We start from the raw sequence: 18,328 nt of genomic DNA on the forward strand, positions 1-18,328 counted from the left end.
AGGAAGCAATGCCTTTGTGGAGTATTTTATTGAGGTTCAAGTGATCAAAGATGAGTTGTAATGACAAAAGAGATAGATTTTTGTATTTTTGTGACTTTCTTTTTCCTTTCCCAACTATATACCAGGTGAAGGAAAATTCCAGCTTTCACTGTAAAGAAGAAAAATGTTTCCAGTCCTTACGGTCTCAAAAACATAAAGCAAATTAAAAGACCCTATTACATTTCTGTAAGTACATTATTTCAAGTCAGCTTTGTGATTTTGGGTTCCAGTTGCATGAGTTTTAAAGTTCATAGGAGTTAATTAACCCTGTCTCCCTTCTTTGCTTTACTATGCTCTAAAAAGCCAGAGAAACAGTTCAATTTCCTGGGATAGGTTTCTTCCCTCCATTGCCTGATACTCAGTTACTATTCAAGCCCCTAGTCTATACTACCCTTAGCTTTTTATTTATCATTTTTCTTGAATGTGTTTCTTTCAAAGAGAATTTTATGACCATGTCATGGCTCAGAAAGCTTTTATCCAAGTTGGTGTTTCTTTTCAGCAGTTACCTTGCAACCTTCACTGACTGCTGCATCTGAAGGTCACCTTCATCCATTCCTAACACTCTCCTTGTTTAAACCCTTCTCCTTGTCCCTGCTTTTTGCTTGTTTGTTTCAGTCTTCCTCTCCACAGCAATCAAATTAGTGTCATACAGTTCTCTGTGAGGAGAAGGCAGACAAAAAGCAGAACACCCATATTGCTCTGGTGACCACGTTAACCTCTGCGACTGCATAACAGTTTTCTGCAGCTCTAATTAAGACATGGCCTGTGGTTACACCAGCACATGGTCTGATCTTGTCTGGCATATTTTTGCTTTTATTGTTATTATTATTTTGATCACTCCGTGAGGACAGCAGTCAGTACGGGCTGGCTCACACATGCTCCGCTACCCTCCAAGGGTTGGGAACACCACTCTTGTGTGGCTTCTCCTGTTCCTTGACCTCCCTGAGATGCTTCTAGCCACAGTCTAGTGCATGGTTTACTTTTTATAATGCTCTGTGTATGGCAAAGAGCCTGGAAACAGAACACCTGCGGTAGACTTGAAAAGAGACCACTGCCACCTATTTCTGAAGCCGTCGCCAACAAGAATGCTGCCCTGTCCCCACGCTGTGCCATGGTTTGCTACCAGGCTGTTACCATCCATCAAATCCTCCTGCATTAGTGTGATTTTATTCATGAGTCCGAAGCGTGTTGGCACCCAGACAGGGCATGGGCACAGCATCCAGCCCTCAGCACACACCCATCGTGCCTCAGGGTCTGCCCAGTGCTGCCAAACCTGGGATGGGAGGCCAGGTTCCAGTACATCCAGGTGCCTGCCTTCCCAGCAGGCTACACTCAGACATGGCCCCATGATGTGCCCACTGCTGGGAGGCAGAGGCAGCACCAGATTGTGGCAGTGCCAGGGTTACTCGGCGTGAGACTGGCCACAAGTCCTATGAGGAACAGCTGAGGGAGCTGGGGGTGTTTAGCCTGGGGAAAAGGAGACTCAGGGATGACCTTATCACTCTACAACTCCCTGGAAGGAGGTTGTAGCCAGGTGGGAGTCGGGCTCTTCTCCCAGGCAACCAGCAGTGGGATGAGAGGACACAGACTTAAGCTGTGCCAGGGGAAGTTGAGGCTGGACATTAGGAAAAATTTCTTCACCGATGGAGCAATTAGACATTGGAATGGGCTGCCCAGGGAGGTGGTGGAATCACCATCACTGGAAGTGTTTAAGGAAAGACTGTACATGGCACTTGGTGCGATGGTCTAGTTGACGAGGTGGTGTTCGGTCACAGGACAAATTCAATGATCTCAGAGGTCTTCTCCAACCTAACTGATTCTGTGATTCTGTGACCTGTGTGCAGGGCAGAGAAAAAGAGAGTTAAAATCCCCTTCAGCAGTCAGGTCACCAAAGGGAACCCGGCTGGCAATGAGGAGTGTCAGCGCCCTGAAGGGCATGAGCGGCCGTGAGACACCTCGCGGTCACAGACCCTCCGCAACTTGTCCTCCATGCCGGCGGGAGGCCTCAGGACCCCTTTTTAAAGGAAAAGATGAAGGAAAAAGCGCAGTGCGAAGGGCTGTACCGCTGAAGGGAACCACCCGGCGCCTGAAGGCGGAGCCGCGCTCCCAAGGGCCGCGGGCACGGGGGCACCCGGGGGCGCCCCCCAGGGGCGCAGCCCGCGGGCGGGCGGGGCCGCGGCCGTTGCGCTCCGCGCAGCCCGTCAGTCACATGAGCCACCGCCCTCCTTCCCCCGCACCCCTTCGGCCGCGAATGGCACGGCCCGGATGCGCTTGTACGCAGGGAGGGTGCGGGCGAACCATTGCGCGGGGGCGGGGGAACCCGGCAGCCGCCGGCCGGGAACACCCCTTCGCCGGGGCGCTGCGGCGGCGGCGGCGAGCGGACGTGACAGCGGCGCGGCCGGCGGAGCGCGATGGGGGTCCCGCGAGGGCAGGAGCGCCAGGCCCCGCAGGAGGTACCGCAGCGCTCGCTCCCAGCCCCCCGTCCCCCCGAGGCGCGGCCGCTGCTCCCCCCGGCCCCGCGGCACCGGCGTCCCCGGGCTCGCCGCCTTCTCCTTCCCGGAGCCTTTCCGGGAGCCCGGCGGTCGCTGCCGCGCCGCGGGCTCGGCCCGGGGGCGCGGGGGGCGCGGGGAGGCCTGCGGGTCTGCCGGCAACGCTGTGCGGGTCACCTTCGGTGCTCCACCGCCCTGCCGGGTTCCCGCTGCCGGACGGGATCGCCTGGTTCCCGTGGGAGCGAGGGGAGAGCGGGAGGGTGTTCGGAACACTGGAGGTGGGGAGGGTGCGCAGGTGGGTCCCTGCAGCCCCTCGGGGCAGACCTGCAGCCCTGTGACCCGTCTCTCCGGCCTAGGGCTGAGGTGTGTGGGAGCTCTGTGTCTCTCCTGAACCGTGTGTATCCCTGGAGCCGTGGGGTTTCATCCTGTAAGGTGGGACAAAAGCACTGTGATGTGGTGGCTGTGCTGGTGCTCTGCAGTCGCTCTTCGGAGCACTGGAGCTCTCCGGTTTGCCTGTCACACTTTACTTTAGTCACTGCTGTGCTTTGAAATTGCATTACCCCCCCAAAAAGTGGAATTCCATGTGGATTTCTCCTCCTGTTTTTGTAAAAGGATTATAGAAGCCTGGTTTTAGCTGGGGTAGAGGTTAAATTGAGGTGTGTGATTTTATGAACCCTGAAATTGAAGGAAATGTGCGAAATGGAGAATAAAGTAAGTGGCTTGTGGCAATAGGGCGGACTGTCTAGCTGGATGCAAGCAGTGGACCAGGAGTTTCAATAGGAAAACCCGATTAAAGTATTTAACTAGGTGAAAAAAACGTGATGTTAAATCCATGTAGAAATGTACCTGTTTCTTTAATGTCTTTCATATTAACAACCAAGTTGCATATGGTAGTCAAGATTTCCCCTGATATGTGGTCTGTGGTAAGGTTAAGTTTGGAAAATGTTCATTCTTCAAATGAATGAGAAATGCTCAATTAGTGTTGTGTTGTTTGTTTGTCAGGTTGAAACGAGAGAAGATGAGGAACAAAACATCAAGTTGACTGAAATTTTGGAATTGTTGGTGGCTGCTGGGTATTTTCGAGCAAGAATCAAGGGGTTGTCACCCTTTGACAAGGTGAGACCAGTGCAATATTTTTAAACCCTTTTTTTAAGTATATGAGGTTCATGTATTTTGCTAGTTTGTTTAGCAGTGGTAGGTGACTTTATAAAGGACACTTGCAACCTGTGAGGCTTTCTTATGTAAATAATTCTGCAAATGACCTAGTTTCAGGCAGACAGGACCTCCTCAGTCTCAAAAGATGATTTCGTGCAGCAAGACCTGTTTTAAGGGAGACAACTGAATGCAACCTAATTGCTGTCTGCTTTTTTTGTGGATGTTACAGCCTGTGGGAGAGTTGTATCCAGGAAATTTCCCCCCTTCTCTCGACTGCAGTTAGAATAATGAGAAAGATTTGACACTTGTGTAAAGCCTGGTAATTTTAAAAACGAGTATTCGTTAATGAGAAATGAGGAAGTATCTGTGTAAGAATGGAACATTTATCCATGTGAGATTATTTTGGGGCTGTTTTTACGTATCTTTAGAATGTCACATATGTTAACCTTTCATTGTCCCAGACAGGAAGTGTGTGATACTGACAGTGAGCAAAGTTCAGGTTGAAGAGAGATTTTCTGAATTGTTTCAGTGCTGACTCTGTGAGAAATTCCTGAACCAAGGTTTGAAAACATATAACTACAGAAGCCTTGAAATGGACGCTTCTGTTTTCTGCTCTTTGATTATAGCACAGTCTTGCTTTACAATGCAATTTTAGTTTCTCCAAACTCCTTGCTATTGCTAAGTGTAGCTGCTTAGGAGTCTGTGCACACAGGCACGAAGTAGTTTGAAAGAGAGTGCCCTAGGATGTAACATTGTTGCATTTGCGTGTAGAAGTCAGGTTCATACTTACCTAAGAACAATTGCAAAGGTATCATTTCACTACAATGCCCAACCTCACAAAAAGGAGCATTGCTATTGAAAATGCTCAAGGTGCTAGTGCAGAAGGGATTCTGGGGGTTAACTGTTTCAGAGGGGAATGTGGGATGGGTGATGTGTCAGAAACCTTGTCTAGAACAAGGTTCTCAATTTGCTGGGTGATATTGGTGAGTTACTCCACATTTTAATCCCTTTCTCTGTTCTTTGCCTTTGCATTTATTTAGGTTATCTTGCCTATGTTTATACAATGTTGTCTTTAAATATTTATATAAAGTTGATGAAATGGCTCAGGAGTTTAAATATGCCTAAGTATATGTCAGATTAGGGCCTGAAATAGAGATTTCTGTAGAGCTGAGGATTTCCTTTGCTGATACTGTGTCTAGCACTTGTCTTAGCAAGCGAGGAATAGTAGTAGCAAGTGTGTATATATAAAGGTAAGTACATGAATGCAAAAATTATGATCCTTGATAAAATTTTGATCTGGTCACTTTTTAGAGATCATGACATTTCACATACTGTTATATGTTAAACATTCTTTGTTTTATCCTTCTTTTTTTTTTTTAATTCTGAAAGCTGTTTCAAATCCAAGGCTAAATGGAGCTAAGAGAGGAATTTAGAATATCAATAACTGCTGGTTTTTTTCTTGTATATGTGTATTGTATGTAGAAGTTGATAGGGTTATGGTATCTGTTTTGGTCTCTCTATGAGAATACTGAGGATGGAGAGAACACTACAGCCTGTAAGACGTATTTGGTTTTACCTCTTCAGTTTCTAATGGAACTAACTCTGCTGTTGTTCCTTTGATAGGTGGTAGGTGGCATGACATGGTGTATCACTACTTGCAACTTCGATATCGATGTTGATTTATTATTTCAGGAAAACTCTACTATTGGTCAAAAAATGTAAGTTGGTTAAATGGCAAGTGGGGTATTTTAATTCTTCTTAAAAAAGAGGAAGCAGGTGGGGAACGGGAAGTTACCTGCTATTTGCCTGTTTCTAAGAAAGATTTTTTTAGTCCAAGTTTCCTGCTTTTCAAGACTGCCTGTTTGCAAAACATTGCACAAGTTTCTGGGTTTCTCAGACTGTTGTTCCACAAACTCTAAAACCAGAAAGAAGTTTATTTCAAAAAAGGCAGTGCTATTCCTGCTGGGCTGCCATGCTCTTAAATGCTTTCACTGCTTAGTAGGGATATGTGTGGCTCCACACCGAACTGGTTTGGGAACTGATCCTGATTAAACCCTATTAAAAAAAAAAAAAAAAAGAAAAAGAAAATAGTTTTAACATGAATGAATTCCTGGATCCAGTTCTCTGCACAGCTGCACAGATGCTTGTGCTGGCACAAGGGGATGATGCAGAGGCCAAAACAAAGGGCAGAGAGAGACCACGCTGCTGGAAACTGGAGTGCAACATTAGAAGACCTTTCCTGAGTACCCTCTGTCTGCAATTCTGCTGTGTAAATAACCTCTGACTCTCCTTTATGGTTCTGGGTTGGAATTGTAGGCATCAGCAAACAGAATTTAAAGCATGTCATTGTTGCCAAAATAGTTACCTGCCCCATACTGGGTGGGAGATTTCCTTTCTCAGTGACCCAATGAAACAACTCTGTTTTGATTAATTTCTTATGCATGGAATTTGCTCATAAGCCAGCTAATTCCTGTATTAGGGAGGTTATAAACTTTGTTTATGCTGAGAAAGGGAACACATTCCAAACACACGCATATCTGTGATAAAAGAGCCATAATTAAAATTTGCAGAAAATAAGAATAGCCTGACGAGTTACAGTGACACGAAGAGACTTGTTTGCTCAATGTAGTTGAAAAGAACATCTCTCTGTGCTGTTTTCTTGAAAGTCGTTGAGCATTGGCAAGGCTGTAACACTTTTAAAAATAAAGATTTGTGGGTATTGCCATTGCCCTTGGGGACACTCAAATTTTCATAGATTACTAACTACATAAAGCATTGCCGAGTGCAAGGAATTAAGTAGAGGCTAGGAATGAAGATGGTGGTGGTAATTTTTATAATCGCCAGGATTTTATAATTGGCATAGTTGTTATCCTTGAGAACAGCAGAATAGGAAATAGTTAAGTTGTCCTGAAAATGTTCTGTTATTTTTCCAGCTGACTGGATGCAAAACTGGCAAAACAAAGCCAGGCTCCTTTCCCAAAACAGCAACAATGATTTATTTGTAAATCTGAAGTGTTCAGAATCACACAAGCATAGGCTGTTTTGATGTCCATGTAATGTTTACATTGGTGGGCTTCTGTGGTGTTCTCAAGATAAGGAAAAGTTAATTGTGTTTTCTCAGTATTATTCCAAAGTCATTGTGATGGTCTCCTGTTATTTAATTGCTGGGTTGAAATAAACACGGACATACATTAGGAGAGGACCTTGCATCTATTGGATAAAACTTTTGTTTTAATTACAGTTGCTTTGATTGTGCTCCACTTCCCTTTAATAGGTATAACGTTTCAGGCTCTTTTCCCAGGCTTTGGTCTCATAGCTCTTGCTCCCATTTTGTTCTTCCAGAATATCAGTTGTTCATTTGGGCAGTACTGAATATCACTGAGGTCAGTACTGGACCAGTTACTTTTTCTGCTTCATGGAGAAACAGCTTTGGTTTTCCTAGTAAATTTTTCATCCTCAGTGCTGACACCTACTTTAAAAATGTACTTGGCATCACTTACAGCAAAAAAATTCCTTGCCCTAAAATAAAGGATTTGGTGGAAACAGGATGAAGTTTCTGTAGATGAATCCCTTGTGGTAGGGTAATCCTTTCACTTTACCAGATCCTACCTGAGCTCTAGAATGAGACAGTTGGCAGCAAATTCAGTTTTACTCACTTGAAAACTATGTGAAGTATACTGTGTACTTAGCTTTTAAGTGCAATATATATTTAAAACCATCAAGTTTCAGGACTAGCATCAAGGTATGTTTTGGGAGTTCTGCCAAACAAATTTTAAGTCCTTACATGTGATTCTGTACTTTTTAAGTGCATATCTCTTATTATAACTGTTCTTAAAGCTAGTGTGGGCATATACTAGAATATGCAAAGGTGTTTGTAGATCTATCTTACCTGGTTATTTCATCTGACCAGACACGCAGATCTAGAAGGTTTGTGTGTAATACTATAAATAGAAAAACTGCGTACAGTGGAAGCCACTAGAGGGAACTTAACTGTGTTTGCAAAAATAATTTGTAATTCACAAAAGAAAAACACATCTGTGTTTTTGTTGTTTTATAATAGTGCCTTAACTGAAAAAATTGTGTCAGTATTACCAAAAATGAAGTGTCCTCATCGTTTGGAGCCACATCAGATCCAGGGACTGGATTTCATTCATATATTTCCTGTTATACAGGTAATAATAATTTTATGGTGTATCGATAGCTTGCTGAAGAAGGCCATAAAACTTGCATAAAAATTTTAACAGAGCTGTGTATTATTGTTTGTCTCTTTATTTAACTTTGAAATGAATAGTCACAGAGAAGTAATTTAATGTTTTTAAAGAATGGAGTGACATTATGGATGATAGAATCCTTAAGTATAATTTGATCCACATTTAAGAAGGCGGCAAATCAAATTCTCTAAATCCTTTGAAATGGAGTCAGATTCTGCCTTTTGTGGAATACCTGCTTACTCCATGAGCTTAAGCACAAGCACAGACTGTAAGTTATGAAGATAGTCACTGAATCAAATGTGAATAAGGCTAAAGGCGGTTGGGATTATTTCTTTAAGCATAATACATCCTTAATTCTTATCACTTAAAAACTGTATGGGTGGAAAAATACATTGCTCTGACAAGCACCACTAGCTAAGCATGTGCATATTCATAGTTCTCAAGTTTATTAAAGTTTAAGCTAACACTTGATGTTAATGTTACACAGTTACGTGTGGTATTTTGAGAATCCTTGGCATGTTGTTATCGTTTTTTGATTTTCCTTTCATCTGCACACAGAAACATATCTTTGATACATAGGGAAAATGACTGTTAAGCAAGCTTTTTTTTCATTAAATATCTCACTACCTCCTGCCTGTGAAGGAATTTAGCAAGAATGGAATCTAAGTTCCAGTTTGTAAGAAGTGGGGAAAACTTCCTGATGCTTTGTCTTATCTTCAGTAGGAGTCTCCTGAGCAAAACCACACTTAACTGCACTCCCCACAAAACATTCCATGGTGTGTGCTACTGTTACACAGCTTTCAAGCTGTTCTGATGCTGCCTAAGGTGGAAAATTTGTATCTTGTTAATAAGACTTTTTACTTCTGAACTCTTGTTTCCTACACAAAAAAAAAAAATCCAATCCAGGTGAATTTCTTTCCCTGGTCACTTGATGACAAGGAATCGTTACGTTTATTAAATACTAGGCTTCTTTTACAGGAAAAATATTACTCCTGCTGTAAGAACTATAGCACAAGGTATTCTTTTCTCTGACCTGCTTTATCCAAAATCCTGGTTTGAGATATTACATCAGGAAAGGAGAAACATTAATTCTAAGCAGGGAGGAAATCTCCTTCTGGATTTCTCTGAGAGCAGTGGTTCTCAGTAGCTGGCCAGTAGGTGGTATAGCTGACCCATACTTGAAGAAGTCTTTCTTGCTTGACTTAGTTTTTTTGTTTGTAGAGGATCTTTTTTAGAAATTGTGGCTTTCTGTCAGGTTCCTGTGAAACTCTGCCTGTTCCACACGCTGTGGGTTCCTCGTTTCATTCCAGCCAAGACAGACTTTCTAGAAAACTTGCTGATGTCACCAGCATACTCTGTTCTGAAAAAGACCATATAAGAGCTATAAAATGCTGACTACACCATGTAGGAATTATGTATTTGATAATGACACTTTATTCAATGCCCTTTTAAATTCAGGATTCCATTTGCTATCTGTAAATCTCAAATCAGTGCCCAACTAATAAAAAAGCTTGCTCTTCTGCCTGGCATTGCATCCCAATACCTCTTGCACTGTGTAAACTAGTCTGGTGGTCTTGACAGGAAAAATTTAGATGAATCCTTCCCAACAGGAAGAAATTAGGTTGGGTTGGCTCACTGCCACAGACTGTAGCAGAACTTCAAAAAAAATAATGTAAAAGAAATCCCATAACAAATATTCCAGTGGGCAGAAATGTCGCTGTTCTTCCTAGTAAATTGTGCTTATGTTCACAGACAAAAGTATGTACACAAACTTGTGTTGAGATGTACTTTGTAATTAATAGATTGCATTTTCATCTCTCGTTGTCATCATCTTCCCCTTGCTTTCCAGGGGTTCATGGTTATAGCACAGGAAACAGTTGCTGGTTCAAACTTGGATCCCAAGATTGATCTCATCTCTTACATGACCTCCTGCACAGGCTGTCAACAGCCAGCAGGATTTATCTTCTCTGACATTGTTTAAAATGTACTTCAATATTTTGTGGCTTTTTGCGTGGTCTTATAAATGTCAGAAGTCTTTTTTTCTTACACAGACATGTGGTTCTTCATGAGCACTTCATAGGCTTGAAGATACGTCTTTTCACAGTGGAGCTGTAGTTTTTTATAACAGAGATCTATAGTAGGAAAATTTCATAAAAGAATCATATGCACAGAAGAAGAAGAAATTTGAAGTTTATAAAATAGCCTATGCTGAATCATTTTGTTAGGATTAGGTCCCTGGGTTACCATGTTTACAAATAAAAAAATCACTTGTTCTTGTTTCTGTGCTTAAAATGTGCTTTTAGCTTTTATCATGTATTAATAATTATGCAGCAGTTTGTTGTTTGCTGCTGTTACTCTTCTTCTTTTAACTGATAATTATTTGTTTTCAGTGGCTGGTGAAACGTGCAATAGAAACAAGGGAAGAAATGGGAGACTATGTCCGTTCTTACTCTATATCACAGTTTCAGAAAACTCACAGACTGCCAGAGGTACGATGAAGCCAGTTCCTGTTTCTGTTACGATGTGTCAAATGCTCAGGCGCAGTACCAGCTTCACAGCTCTGAAATCAGCACAATATACCAGAGTTGCTTTTGCTATCATTTTGTTTTGTTTCCTTTGTATAGGAGGAGGGGTGGAATGAGCTTGGATATGTGCCTGTAGTGCAGGACTATCAGTTCTATTAATTCCAAATTTAACACCTAGAACCCGAGTTTGTCTCATAACTTAGTAACAGTATTGAAGGTAGATGGCCCTACTATTGGGATAGACAGATTTTACTAATGGTTTGGATTTTGTTTTGACGTTTGTGCTTTTGTTTTTTGGTTAGCTTTTTGGTTGTTTTTTTTTAATTATTTTTAATGCTTAGAAACTAAAATAATAGTAGAGAATACTTTTCTCTTTTCCACATAAAGCCTATCACTGCTTCATTTTTTTTATAGTGTAGTAAAGATCGGAGATCCCAGTAGTGTGCTGGAATTACATTTGTGTCAGGTCCTGTATAAGCAGAGAGCAGGACTGCCAATCTGGATACAGTTTTAAAGACCTACCCAGCATATGATGACAGAAGCAACTACATTTCTGTGTTACAGGAAATCACTAACGTTTCGCCAAATAACTGGACAACTCAGAAACTATTTGACAACTTGGTTTCACAGAATCATTGGAATGGTTGAGATTTAATCTCCATTCCTGGTCTTTTTCATTACCTCCATTAATGTTTTTCAGGATGATGAATTTATGCAAAGGAAAGAGAAAGCAATCAAAACGGTTACTGATATCTTTGTAAGTATGTAAGATTTTTCCTTTTTCATGATCAAGAAACAAGTGCCTTTAGTAATGAAATGGTGGTAGTTAATTCTGTTTAATGCAGCCAGTCCTGGCTCTTCTCATGAGAAGATACCAATTAAGTTACATGTTGAGGTTCATTCTTAGAACAGGTCTCAAATGCCAATATATCAGATTGAAAACCTTTTAGATGTGCGCTGTATGAGTTGAGAAATCATATCAACTGCTTGCACAGAGAGTGTGGAATTCCACACTATCAAACTAAACTCACCAAGTAGCTTACAGGCTATTAAACTCTCAGTAGACTGTTTGTTTGAAGCTATCAGCAGTTGGACTATGTATCTTGAAATTAATTAATATAATGATGACCTCTTCAATTTAAATGTCTGCATTTCAGTGCTTGTCTTTTTTACTTGTAATTAGCTGTGGAAGTACACATTTTACTTCAGAAATGTTTTCTTCAAGTGGCAGATGTTGGGTGGGAAAGGTAGTATCACCTATGTTCTCCCTCCGTCTTCAGGTGCAGATCTTTTAACTCTTGGTTAAACCGCTTGTTTATATTTTTTGAAAGCTTGTTCATGAATACTACAATGACATGTAACATATCTAGGCTCTTTCACTCTCATACCTAAATTCAGCTGCCTAGCTAGCAACTGAAGTTTCTATCCCTGGAGTTTCTGTCCTTGCTTTCTAGTTACCCTGTTTGCTTGGGACCATCAGTTCACCATTCCTGACTCCCCACAGTTTGCTACTGTTTGTTTTGGACCGTCTTGATAAATTCCAGTCCAGCATTTGAGAAAGGATGAAAAATCTGGGTTTGATTTGATAAGGACATTTCCAGGGCTCTTCAATAGATGGTGAAACCCTACTCTGCAGAGAAAACCAGTGATATTTCAGGTAGTTCTGCCAGGCATCTGAACTCTTCATGCACAGGTGGAGATGTCCACTGCCGGTGTAATGAGCTGTGTGAGAGGTTGTGTGATGGACCAAACAAGTCATCTGACTTTTTTTGTCACATTTTGGAGATAGTTGTTTCTCTATGCTAGTGACCTGAGTGCTGCTGAGCCTCATGGATGTGGTTGAGTTACAGTCTGTGTTTGTAGAATAACGTCACTGTGAAAGTCTCCAGGTGATGACCAGTGCAAATCCCTTGTTAATCTATTTAAATAATTGCCCTTGCTTTGAAAACTTCAGTTACAGTCTCTTAAGTATTGTTCCTCATGGTTTGATTGTGGTTTTTTTAATTATTAGCAGACTTACAGTGAGTCTTTTACTCCAGCCAGAAATACTTTGTCTTTCCACTGAGATGTTTTCTGTTTTACAAGTTAGCTCCCCTTGTACATAGGTATCATTGCATTGTTTATGCACCTGTATAACCTTTTAAATTGAGAAGGAATGCAAACCTGTGGGATAAAGCAAATTCCAGATGTGAGTTCTATCAAGTAGCACTTGAAATTCATTTGGCTTCTGTTTATTTTCAATTTTCAGAATAATTGTCCTAGTTTTTCAAGTGTGTCCATTTTTTACCTGCACTATCTTTATATAGCACTAAAGAGTCTGTATCCAAGTGGCTGATATCGACCTTGTCACAGAAGAGACAGAAACAAAGTAATCACAATGCTCTTATGGGACAGCAGTACCTAGAATTTTCAGTGTCATTCAAAAATATACAGAAGATATTTGATTAACAGTGATGAAGGGTTCCCTGTGGTTGCTGAGAAACAGAAGTGGTTTCAAGGCTTAATTTCTATGTTCCATTATTTGTATTCTATCTTCTCCTTTGGCTCAGTTATCTTGTTTTTAGGTGCACCTTCATGGTACGTAAAGTTTTTGCCATTTGTTCAGGGTATCATTAGACAAACACCTCTTCCTTAAATATATGAGCTCTGTCAGGATCATGTCTTCTGCAGCTGGCACCTGATCTTCTTAACAAAAGATTAGTTCGTGAGATCTCTTAAGGCATCAAAGCATAAGTACAGCCCAGAAGAACACAGAATGAATCTGCAAGGGAGAATGTGCAGAAGCTTTTCTATCTATCCATAAGAACTGGAAGGAGAAGGTGGCTATTAGATGAAGGTACTTTTGTAGGTCACCTTTAAATCATTATGCATTAGAACTGGAAGAGAAATTCACTCTCCTAAAAGAGGATCAGCAAGTGTGAAAGAATAGTTTGTCTGAATTCATTACAACTCTGGTCTGAGGACCTACCCTTCTTTTCTCAAGGGGTCAGTACGTTGAGATTTATGGTCATGATCAGGCCTAAAGGTTGGAAAAGGGAATATTAAATATCAGTAATGGTTATTGGAATAAGAACTGCTGCTGCTGAAAGGTGACTGTCTGGTCAATTGAGGTTATCTTGCAGTGGTTTTGTTCAACTACTCAATTACCTGATGCCAAGACTAATGTTTATGATATGATGCCTACACTTTATATAGCAAAGGTATAAAATACAGTGCCATCATAAAAGCTATAATTATTTTTGTTACATTGCCTCTCTGTAGGTGTGAGAGTACATTTTGTGGGAGATCCTTGGTCCTAAAAAGCTTTTTCATATGACAGTCAAAAATGTAGCAAGATTGAATAGCTGGAAGCAAAGATGACAGAAATTAAGATTAGAAATGAAGTAAAAATTGCAAAGGGTGTAACAGACAAATTCAGTAGAAACTTGCCAAGGAATAGTGTCAATTTTCACTTGTTTGAAATCTCCACTTAGGTATTACCTGTCTTTGCTGAAATAGCTTTCTGTCTTTTTCAATGTTATGGTGCAGCAACTGCATGTTGAAAATAATAGTTTGTCTTGTACAGAAAGTCAGAACAAACAAAAATGTTCTTCCTTTTGTTTTTAAATTGGAAGCAACTCTATGAGAACAAAATAGTATTTGTGAATCCTTGTTCTATTTGATGGGCTGTTGTCCAGCTATTGGATCACACTGGGATAGCACTAGATTGAATCATTTTGCTAACAAACTCCTTCAGGTATTTTTGTTCTAATAAAATCTGCTTTAATTCTGTTGTGACCTGTGATTATTGAGTAAAAAATAATTGCATTTATTTATCTAATCAGAGTTTGCAAATAGAATTAACTCACAAAGGAGGTAACATTACTAGACACTGACATTAGCCAAATAATCTTAATAGATGTTGAGTGTATTATTTTTGACTCTTCTTTCAAACATGACAGAAGAGATGGTTGAGAAATTGTGTTGTTGTTAAATATCCAATTATATTTTTGTTTTAAACCTGGAAAGCTTTTATTCGTATAGCAAATTATTTAGAAATGAATTCAGTAAGATTTTATAATATAATTCCAAAAAGACAAAGTGAAGGATGTTTATTTGGATAAGTATTTTGAGTTGGAAAGTAAACAATGTGTATATCACTTGAGATAACAATTCATCATTTATTTTAGAAAAACCTTTTACAAGCTCTGAATCCATTCACTGTCTTATAGGAGGTTTACAAACCTCAGAGAAAATACAAACGTCAGAAGGGAGCCGAGGAACTGCTGGATGAGGAATCAAAGGTTCATGCTACACTTCTGGAATACGGCAGGTGAAAGGCTTCATTTAATTCTCCTTGGGGTTTGTATTGTGTGTATTATAAGCATTACATATGAAATTCGGATTGCAATGGGTTTTTTCATCCTATTTCAGAAATGAACTATGTGAAATGTACTCCTGTTTGGTTTCATATTTTGTTTGCTTATCCTGTAAATTCTCTGGGGACTGGACAGTCCTTATATGTGTACAATAGGAGCCCAAGTTCAGACTTTGTGCTTTTAGTAGGGTATGTTTTTTTAACATGGTTGTTCTTTGTGTTATAGAAGTGGCTTAAATTCATGATCCTTCTAGGTACTGTCAGTCAATAGTCTTTTTGCAAGCAATCCTCAGAAAGTGAGGGGAAAAGGAGCTGAAGTTGCTGTTGCCTCTTTTTATACTTCTAATGTGGCTGTTACATCAAGAGTCTGAGTCATTGTTTGGTCTTTTTACTTTCTGCAAACTCCCATATAAAGTCCAAGTTACCAAGGTTTTCACTTCTCCATTATCTTTGAAAGCCCCTCTGGTTTGCTGAGAGCTCTCCAAACACATAAAAATGAAGTTACAGAGCTTCTATTTGAGGTTTCTATTTCCAATTTTTCTTTTCACAGTTTAGTGATAAGAACAGCTTGTCTGCTGTCTGAGCTCTTAATACTTAACGAGTGCAAATGACATTTGAATTCCATTTTGTATCTTCTGTGGCTTCTTCTCCCCCAAAGCCATAGATGTTTGTATTTTTTGTTCTCACTATTTTGAGTGCCTTCCTTTTAACAGTAACATGGACTATAGTGTAATAGCTCAGGATTAACTTCCAAATGGAAAGAGGGCATTGCTTTTTCCTTTCATGAGCTTTACATGACAGCGTTTTATGAAGAGTCAAGATTTGCAAATTGTGATGGAAAGAGTAGATGGAGTTGAAATCATTCTGTAAATATGCTCCAGTACTTACTTATTTAGTTACCTTGAAACATTCCAAAAACTAACCTGAATCTGGCTGCATATCTTATGTTGAAAACTGATAGAAATGTATTTTTGAAAGTTATAAACAACAATCTATTTCCTTCATGTTTCCTATTGTTCTTTTAGGAGATATGGATTTAGCAGACAAGCAGGAAAAACAGAACAGGTAAAAAAAATACTAATTTACAATACTCAAATAGTGGCAAGAATTGCATTGTTGGGGTGTTGGTTACTCTTAGATCTTAGAAGAAAACAGTAGCACAAACAGCTGTAACTTCCATTATTACCCTCTCTAAAAAAACTGCTAACTGGAACTTAAAATCTGCATTCCATGTTTAAAAGAAAGAGGGGTTGGGTGTTGTGTTTGTTTTAGTTCCGTTTTTACTGTGAGGTAATGACATATCCTGTCTGCTTAGTAAGCATGTTTTGACTAAGTGTTCCATTAATGGGTTTTTCTTTTTCTTTTTAAAGACTCATTCAGCTTGGTAGGAAATATTGTAGACATTTATTACAAAACAGGTTATCGAATGTGGTAGAGAAACATGATACCATGTCATAAATAAATCATTGGGCTTCTTGAAAAGTAACGTCCTTGCTTTTAATGATTATGGAATCATAAAATGTCCTTGTCAGAGTATGTGCACTGTTACTATTTACTATTAATTTGTCCACAAGCATTTATCAGAGACAGAAATAATGAAAATAATGCATTAAGCATGTCATGGACTCAGCAATACATTGATTATATTAAGGTTGCCCTTCATCATCTCAATATTCCACGTACAAATTTCACATTTAAATTTTATAAATAGGGCTGTTTCCCAATCTAGGCATGCATGTTTTCCCCTCGGAGTAACTGCCAGGCTGCAGTCATGTTTATTGAGTTAATTTTCTTTCTTCAAAAATATTGTTGACTTTGGGATATTGTATATTAGGTGGTCATCATGATTGTTGTGGGAGTCTCCAGTGAGGCAGAAGTGGACAATGAAATAGTCATGTTAGTGGTGCAATAGTGACCTAGAAATCAAGTCTGTCTGTCACCAGCTGTCACTAATTTTGTGGTACGAATTCTAACTAAACCAGGCAGTTTTACACTTCTTATGTTGTGTGTTTATTATACCAGTATTAAGTTATAAAAATTATTTATGTAAAAAAAAAATTCAGCCTTCTCCTATGTAGCAGACATCATGTTTTGGGATAGCTGGTTTTCTTCTGAGGTTGGTAGCTCTCAGAAGGCTGTGGGATAAGGAATCTTTGCACCAGATGTGTCCCTAGGAAGCCAGAAACACAGCTGGAATACTTGTGAGAAATCAGGGAGCCTTTCGTTTCAGCTGACATGATTTGGAGTGTAGCTGAAATGTATTCATGAAAACAGAACAGCTACATTCCAGTTTTCTCCTTGATGTCTTCTTTAACACTTTAGAAAACAGGAAGTAGATATAATAGTGTCTTATTTTTTTCTTTAAAAGGCTGAAGATAAAAAAGCAGTGCTGCCTGCAGGGCTTGCAGCAGCAGGAAAAGCAGAGCCTTGTGATGAAGATGACCTTCAGGCAGCTGAAGAGGTGTGCCACAGACATAGTAGGCATGGATGTTACTAACTTGGGGGGAGGGCAGCAGTTATCACTGCCCAGTTGTTCTCTGGAAGAAGGAAAATTTCCATGATTAGTTGAAGTGGCATTTGCTTCCCACAGGAGAATATGAAACCTGATGCACAGAAATGTTTGTAGGTGTTTAATACTCCAAAACTCAATTTTTGTTTTGGAATTGGAGCATTTTTAAAAGCTTGGGTCTTGGTTGACAGTGGAGCTGAATAATCTGAGGGAATATGTACTGTTATAAGGAATTTTCTTAAATTTTGTAACCTTAGCCAGCTCTTCTTTAACTTTCATAGATTTAGTGCCCCATTACATGCATTAAAATACACATGTTGTATGTGTCCCTGGCAGAAAAAAGCTAAATAATAGAAGTTAAATTGTTATGTATAAATCTTCCTATTTTGCTCTAGCTTCGCATTAAAACTCTGATGACTGGAATGGCTGCAATGGCAACAGAAGAGGTGAGTAGCATTTAAAACGGATACAGCTTTGTTTAAATTATGGTTGATTGTGGCAGTTATTCCTAAAATCAGATTACTGATTCAGGTATGGAGTCTTGGAATGACTGCATTTGAACTTTCATAAGGAGAGTGCAATAAAAGATGGTTGAATTAGAAAGACAGTGATTTTTAGGAGCTGATGTGTTCATCAGTTGCCTTGAAATGGTAACAACAATATAAATTAGTACCTCTTCCAAATGGTTTCTATAAGGAGAATTTCAGAGGAAAGACATCACTGTGCAGCTGCCCAAGATGCAGTATGATCTTACTTTATTCATCTTGTGAAGTTACACAGAGGAGGAACTGTTTTGCTGGGGAGAGTGGAGGAAAATTCTGTGCCTTTCCAGGTGCTTTTCAATGCACTGATAAATAGTTAAAAACAACAATGTTGGTCTAAGACACTGAAAATACTGGATATGTAATACTGGGTATGTATCTTATTTTCTTAATTCGTTGTGTTTAATGATATAATGGAACTTGTAGTCAATCCTTATATTTTGATTTCTGGGTGAGAAGAATAGGAAGAAATTCAGTTGTTAAAAATTGTTTCTGTTTATG

The 18,328-nt window shown here is 39.9% G+C and overlaps 1 protein-coding gene across 1 annotated transcript in view; it reads left to right on the forward strand.

Annotated features, from left to right (window-relative positions):
- The first annotated feature begins 2,356 nt into the window (after positions 1 to 2,356).
- Positions 2,357 to 18,328, forward strand: part of CCDC93 (coiled-coil domain containing 93) — a 39,824-nt gene continuing 23,852 nt past the window's right edge. The window contains exons 1-10 of the mRNA XM_032692534.1: positions 2,357 to 2,492; positions 3,531 to 3,644; positions 5,307 to 5,401; positions 7,744 to 7,855; positions 10,285 to 10,383; positions 11,120 to 11,176; positions 14,631 to 14,731; positions 15,802 to 15,841; positions 17,145 to 17,237; positions 17,681 to 17,731. Of these exons, the coding sequence (XP_032548425.1) occupies positions 2,451 to 2,492; positions 3,531 to 3,644; positions 5,307 to 5,401; positions 7,744 to 7,855; positions 10,285 to 10,383; positions 11,120 to 11,176; positions 14,631 to 14,731; positions 15,802 to 15,841; positions 17,145 to 17,237; positions 17,681 to 17,731 (804 nt within the window). The 5' untranslated portion in view covers positions 2,357 to 2,450. The remainder of the gene's footprint in view (positions 2,493 to 3,530; positions 3,645 to 5,306; positions 5,402 to 7,743; positions 7,856 to 10,284; positions 10,384 to 11,119; positions 11,177 to 14,630; positions 14,732 to 15,801; positions 15,842 to 17,144; positions 17,238 to 17,680; positions 17,732 to 18,328) is intronic.

This window comes from Chiroxiphia lanceolata, chromosome 7, assembly GCF_009829145.1.
Source record: "Chiroxiphia lanceolata isolate bChiLan1 chromosome 7, bChiLan1.pri, whole genome shotgun sequence".
NCBI lineage: Eukaryota > Metazoa > Chordata > Aves > Passeriformes > Pipridae > Chiroxiphia > Chiroxiphia lanceolata.